Source organism: Myotis myotis, unplaced genomic scaffold, assembly GCF_014108235.1.
Source record: "Myotis myotis isolate mMyoMyo1 unplaced genomic scaffold, mMyoMyo1.p scaffold_m19_p_6, whole genome shotgun sequence".
Taxonomy (NCBI): domain Eukaryota; kingdom Metazoa; phylum Chordata; class Mammalia; order Chiroptera; family Vespertilionidae; genus Myotis; species Myotis myotis.
Window position 1 is genome coordinate 3205747 of NW_023416368.1, and position 7179 is coordinate 3212925.

Genomic DNA, 7179 nt, shown 5'->3' on the forward strand with positions numbered 1-7179 from the left:
TCTCCAATATTACTCATTCTTCTTCAGATTAATGTCTCCTGCTCCCCGTAGCCTGGTCTCAAGTACTGGAGCCACCTGTCTGCTTTGTTTTTTCTGATGCACATTAAAATAAACACGTAGTTGTTCAAACAAAGTGTTCACCCTGTCCCTCTAAGGCAGTGGTTCTCAACCTCGGCTGCACATTAGAATCACCTGGGAATCCTTTTAAAATCCTGATTTCTGGGCCTCATCCTCCGGAAATTCTGTTTCTTTGTTCCTAATGATGAGGCCCCACCCCATAACAAAGAAACAGAATTTCCGGAGGATGAGGCCCAGAAATCAGGATTTTAAAAAGATTCCCAGGTGATTCTAATGTGCAGCCGAGGTTGAGAACCACTGCTCTAAAGTCACGGTGAGGCCCCACAGCCGTCTATGCCCCCAGACTTTAAAAAGCCGCGCTCACATGACCCCCCAAAAACCAGGGGTTCAAAGTCACCGAATGATGGAAGAACCCAGGGCCTTGGGAGCTCGAGTACGGGGGTAAAAAGTGTATTTTTAAAGGGGCGCCCAGGGAAATGCCTCAGTTCCTCCCAGGAGTCCTCAGCCCCCGGGCAGGCAGCCGGAGCAGCGCTTCAGCCTGCCACCTGGAAGGCAGCCCGGTGAGAGTTTCCTGGCCGGAGATCGCCCCACCCTCATGAAAGCCTGTAACAGGACCCCCCAGCTCGCCTCAAATGTTAGGCAGTTCTTGGTGTAATTGGTTCAGGTGGCATCGAGTACAAGCCAGGAAAATAGTGGCTGAGGAAGAGGGGGAGGCAGCAGGAGGTTGGGTCAGAACAGGAAAGTCTCAGCTTGTTTTTCTAAGAAAACAAAACACGTTTGAAAATGGGTCTGCTTGTGCTCACCTAGCACGGTAAGCCTCCTTGGCCGCACCTCCCACTTTTTCTGTCTTGTCCGATTTGCTGTTGCTTAAAGCTCTCTTACGGAAATCTAACACCCAGGAGCAGAAAGCACGTGAGCAAGAGCGGCTCTGCTGTCTAAAACCCTTCCTGTTACTGTCTGACTCGGATACACGGCTGAGAAAGACCTAGCTTGACAGTGCCAACTTGCTTGTGACATGTTTTTCCAACCTGTTTTCTGTTCGCTCACGCACAGCACAAACGCTGCTTGCTTAGTGCTTGCGGGGACCAGGCATCATCTCAAAGTTCCCAAACTGCTTTCATCCAGCTCCCTTCCTGGGAAAAAACCACACCCACACAACAGCAGGTGATGAGAAACGTGTCTTTATTAGGTGATTTTTAAAGGCATTTCTGCTGGGGGCCTTATGGGAGTCGTCAGGGCATACCCACCGCCGGAAAGTCATGAACGACTAAAGTCTATTACCTCACTAAACACCGAGCGAGTCGCAGGAGCATTCCAGGGGGAATTAATAAATAAATTAGGGAGAAGAGGTGGGGTTTCCCGTTTTCCTGGGGTTTTGGAGGCCTTCCAGCTGATTGTGTCTATCTCCATAGTCTGGGCTCTTTAAGAATGTACCATTTCCTGGAATTCTAGAACAGAAGAGGTGAGAACAGGGTCAGTGGAGATGGCTCAGTACTTTACAGACACTGTGGCCCATGAGAGTTCTGAAGAGGAAAGAAACGGAGCAAATTTCAGGTGATGGGCATGGCCCCCCAAGAGCACAAAAGGAAGAGCGTGTCACCGACCGCAGTCCAGATGGTCTAAGTCAGTGGTTCTCAACCTGTGGGTCGCGACCCCTTTGGTGGTCAAATGACCCTTTCACAGGGGTCACCTAAGACCATCCTACATATCAGATATTTACATTACGATTCATAACAGTAGCAACATTACAATTATTAAGTAGCAACGAGAATAATTTTATGGTTGGGTCACAATATGAGGAACTGTATTAAAGGGCCAGAAGGTTGAGAACCACTGGTCTAAGTGTTTCCTCTTCCTGCCGAACCGCCTTTAACCACCTCCTGTAGCTTTGCTTGTATTAGAACCTGCCCACCCGTCCTCTCTCCATGGCCAGGAGTGAATTTGGTATAATGGCCAATCACAATCTGTGAACTTTTAACTTTTTGTCTGGTCAGTTTAAGATGGAAATGGGGGGTTTTCGTCTATAGTATAGCTATATTTTGCATTTTTGGAAACATTTAATGAGGTGAGAATTTGAACTAACTTTTCTCTTTGAATCTTAACCAAACCTCCAAAAGCTTATATTACTAAAAGATAATAATAATCTATACTAATAAAAGGGTAATATGCTAATTAGACCAGAAGACCTTCCAGGAGACCTTCTGGACGTAATTCTGGACAAAGCCATAGTGGCGGGGCCAAGGCAGAGGTGGTTAGAGCAATCAGGCCAGCAAGGGGGGGAGGTAGTTGGGAGAGAGCAGGCCGGTAGGGGGGGCAGTTGGGAGAGAGCAGGCTGGATCCTGCCTAAACCGGCAGTCGGACATCCCCCGAGGGGTCCCAGATTGGAGAGGGTGCAGGCCAGGCTCCCCCTCCACCCCTGTGCATGAATTTTGTGCACCAGGCCACTAGTACTATTAATAATGGTGACGATGTAGATGCTCCGGAGAGGAATTGAAAATGGGATTTACTTCATATTTATTAGTAAGCTTTGCCTATTTTGGAAGTCTTTCATGGTTAGGTTGAAAAAATCAGTCTCTCCTTACCTAAACCATTTTCCCGAGTTATTTACAGAAGTGACACCAACTCCCAGTGTGGACAGTTATCGTGGCATCATTTTGATTAGATTTTTAAAATAAGGATCTAAAGGAGCAGTTTTTAATTTCAAAAGAATGCCACCATAAGGCCCGCACGTACCTTCTGCGTTGGCACGCACACACAGTAGCCAGCGAGCACATGAGCGACAGGACAAACCCTACGAACACACCCTGCAGCCAGACAGCATGCTGACAGTGGAATGTGGGCTCTGCACACGGAAGCCTCCAGGAATGGGTTTCAACCGGTTTATGTGGCCTCTGCGTCACATTGTCCATTTCGTGGGCTAATAGCCAATCAAACATATTTGTTTAAAGCAGTGATGGCGAACCTATGACACGCGTGTCAGAGGTGACACGTGAACTCATTATTTTGGTTGATTTTTCTTTGTTAAATGGCATTTAAATATATAAAATAAATATAAAAAATATAAATCTTTGTTTTACTATGGTTGCAAATATCAAAAAATTTCTGTATGTGACACGTCACCAGAGTTAAGTTAGGGTTTTTCAAAATGCTGACACGCCGAGCTCCAAAGGTTCGCCATCACTGGTTTAAAGCCTTGAAAGCTAAGAGGCTTTCCTACTCTAGACAATAGGCCCTTTAAAGTATAGACACTCTTGAGAATGTCGATCCTTCCCTCGTTCAGAGGGGCTCAGATACCTCGGGTGGGAATTCCTTACCCTATTTTCAAAGCACATGAAGCTGTCTTGCACATAATTGGCCAGGCAACTCGCTAGTCCCCTAGTAAAGGATATTTTCTGGTTCATAGACAGTGACCAGCAGGACCAGCTTCTATGGTACAGCCTCAGCCAAGTGCCAGTCTTTCCTAACATCCGTTGCACCCTCACTTGAGTCCCATTTTACAGGTGAAAAGACTGAGGCTCAGCAAAGTTAGGAAAGGGGGCTTTTAACCCACATCCATCTGATCTCACGGCCCAAGTCCCCTGATGCTCCTTGCGCTAGTCTCATGCTCTGTGCAGGTGTGAGCTTACCATCAGCCCCAATTTTTCCATCTCCATCGTTATCTGCAGCCGCCATCAGGGACTTGGTCTCTGTCTCGGTCAGCTCTCTAGCACCACTCTCAAACTTCTGGAGGAAAAACCTACAGGGTAATAGAGACCGAGGGGGATTTTCTGAAAGACCAAGCACTTCCCGCTTACCCTTTCTTTTCCTCTTCTAGCAACAAACCCCCTGTTCCCAGCAATTTTGGTCATCAGTCCAGGTGTTAGCAAGCAAAGGTCTCCTTCATTGTAGAAAGTATTTGCTGGGCATTTTGTTTCAGAAATTTTTTTTCAGAGTTTTGTTGATAAGTCCATTGGCCAAAGAAAACCCCTAAAACTAGCTCATCTTGGCCCCTCCAGTCTTAGGTGCCCATGTTTCGGCATGTGACCAGCCGGCTCAAGTCCTTCCCTTTCTTGAGGCTGCTGAATGCCCGGCATCGAGGCTGGTCCATAAAGAAATACCGAGCAGCTGGCCTCCACTGCACCCCAGCCCCACCAGCAACGTCGGGGTGCCAGACAGGCTTAGGACAGGCTTAGGCTTACTTAAGCTCTTCTTCATCCAGGTATCCACTCTGGTCGTTGTCTATGAACCGAAAGACATCCTTCACCTGACTGGCCGACATCTTGGAGAGGCCTGATGTCTGGAAGAATTTTTGGGGCTCAAAAGTATCTGGGTCTGAAGAACAGAGAATGGGTTATTCTGGTGCTCACGGGACCTCATCCTGTGTTTGGGCCAAGATGCTGAAAACATGGGTTATTAAAAATAAGAGTATCATTGAGCCACAGGGATGCTCTGCTCAAAAAAAATAAATCTTTTTAAAGACAAAGAGCGCTGTGACTGGTTCAAGATTCTTAAGCAGCCAAGCCTGGATGGCTTTGGGTATCATCTCCTGCCCCCGCCCCAGCTTTCCTCTCCACTTGGTTTGCCCCTCTCTCCTCTGCTCCCCTGTGCCTCCCCTGCCCATTTTACAGCTGTGTCTCCAAGACCCCGGCACCCCTGGTCTCCTCCGGGAGGGAAAATGCAATTGTTGGAGTCAAATAGGTACATAGCAGCCAATGACCTCTTTTCTCGCTGTGAGTTTCTTTCGCCTTACGGAAATGAGATCTCATGTCCCTATAATCTTAGTTAATCAAGAACAGTTTTATTCTCTGATCCCATGAACTTTCGGCAAAGTTCACATGTTAATTTTTTGGGACTTTGCTGGAAGTGCGAGTACAAGGGAAAACCCCGCCCGTGCCTCAACCGCCCTTTACCTTGGCACTCCTGCAGGGCGGCCGCAATGTCTTCCGCACTGAGGACATCTGTGATGCTCATGGTCCACCTGTCCGCACGGGATAAGGGACAGCTGGTGAGTGGCGGCAGGAACAAGCTCGTCTTGGGGGATCCCCCTCTTTAGCCCATGGAAACAGTACATTCATTGAGAACTTGAAAAATGTAATCAGCGTGGTATTAAGTGATGGGACAGAGTATCCACACAGAAACCAAATACTGAGAAGATCCCAGCCATCTGTGTCTCAGGGCCCTCTCCGGAATACACCCCGAAGATGAAATTTAAAGCACAACCTAAAAACCAATTTGATTTCATTTTCTTATCAAAATTATATTTACATAATTGACCTTTTATATAAGCATCTACAAACCATTGCGAAGTAAAGCATGTCACAATTGCAGTAGCATCTTCCTGCACCAGCCAGAGAAACGCAATGTTGCAAATTCCACAGGGAAAGGATAGACCTTCTGTGGGAGAGATGCTATTTCTCCTGAAGGATGGGAATCAGAGACAGGAAAAGCCCATCTTCCGGAGATCAGAATCCTTCCAGGTGTCAACTCCATGGGAACAGAGAAATCTGAGCACAGCATGCACCAGCCTAATAAGAATGCGTAGGAAAGAAGAGTCTGGGGTCTGGTAGGTCCACCAGCTACTCACCGTTTTAGATTCCCCCCCAAGAAGAATCAGAAAAAAGAGCTGAAGGAGCAAAAAACACGGATGTGCTTTTGCGTCCTTACTGACCCACCTTATATAGGATTGAAAAAGTGATAGTAAGAACCTCTTAGATTTCCTTTTCAAGGATCAAGTGAATGTAGCTCAAATGTCTTGCCTTACTAATTAAACCTCTTTTTTTCTTCTATTTATATCTCAAGGGAAGGTGGGTGGGAACAGCCAATTTTTAAAAACAAACCTCAACAAACCTTAAGGCATCAGTTCTGCAAACAAACCCCTCTGGTGAAGCCTGGAGAAGGCACTAGAGGCCAGAAAGCGGCCGAAATGAGGTGAACGCATAAACTGTAAAGGGCACCCCACATGTTAGTGGCTGCCGCCTGGCGCAGGCCTGTTGTTAACCTCTGCGACTGTGGCCGTGGGAGGCCGACCTCAGTCCAGACTTGAGACTCAAAGTCAGTGTGTCAGATGGACACAGGACTTGTCCAGAAAATGAACGATCCCGGGTAGATGACTTTCTAGAAAAGCCCTGACTTTGCTATTTCCCAGCTGTATTTTCAATTGCACACACTAAAAAGGCAGCAGGGAGGGGGGACCACCAACCATTTCCAACCCCATAGCTAACATTGGCAGTAAAAACATCAGGCCAGGACTTGAGCCAGCAAGATGATTGCATTGAGCAAACATTCAGTCCCCTCTATGGCTAGGGCTGTGCCAGACTCTTTTTTTTTTAATTGCAGTAAATAAACACATTTTTAAGTGTACCTACAGTACAGTAGCGTTAACTGTAGGCATGTGGTTGGTTGTACAACAGATCTCTAGAACTTCTTCTTCTTGCCAAACTGAACTTGACGCCCATTGAACCAGAACTCCCCATTCTCCCTCCTCCCAGCCCCTGGCAACCACCATCTGCTTTCTGTCTCTAGGAGTCTGACTGCATTAGATGCCTCCTACAAATGGAATCGTGGTGTGTTTGTCTTTTTGTGACAGGCTTATTTCACTTGCATAATGTCTTCATCCAAATGGTAACATATGTCAGGATTTCCTTCTTTTTAAAGGCTGAATCCAAGCTTTTTAAAAGTCAAAAACCAGGCCCATGTTGCAATCAGAAATATTCAGTGGCTTAGAAGTAGACAATTCAAAGGCTCAAGGGAGAGGCCTCAGACTCCTCCGTGGGTAATGTCATCTGGTTGGTCATCTTCAATTTGCCCCAAATATATTCTCTGCCCCCACCCCAGCATCAGACTTCAGTTTGTGTTAGCAATAAAAGTTTCTCTCAGGAACATCTACCGCATTTCTTAAATTACCAAATCTCGGGCCAAGAACCGTTTCTGTCCTGCCCATATTATATGGCCCAGTGCCCACTAGCATAGTGCCTGACCTGTTAGGTGCCCAGTAATTATTTGATGAATAGATACATAAAAACAGCAACACACACACACACACCCCAAAACTCAACCTGAAAACAGGATTACCAGCTAGCATCAACTTGCCTAACTCTTAAAAAACAGTTTCTGAAAATAAGT

At 46.6% G+C, this 7179-nt stretch overlaps 1 protein-coding gene across 1 annotated transcript; it reads right to left on the reverse strand.

Annotated features, from left to right (window-relative positions):
• Window positions 1-1500: 1500 nt before the first annotated feature.
• OCM2 (oncomodulin 2) lies at window positions 1501-5028 on the reverse strand. Its single transcript, XM_036315264.1, has 4 exons — window positions 4968-5028; window positions 4257-4389; window positions 3705-3814; window positions 1501-1526 (listed from the first exon to the last, which is right to left on the reverse strand). Exons 1-4 carry the CDS (start codon window positions 5026-5028, stop codon window positions 1501-1503), a joined length of 330 nt encoding a protein of 109 aa, XP_036171157.1.
• Between the last annotated feature and the right edge of the window lie 2151 nt (window positions 5029-7179).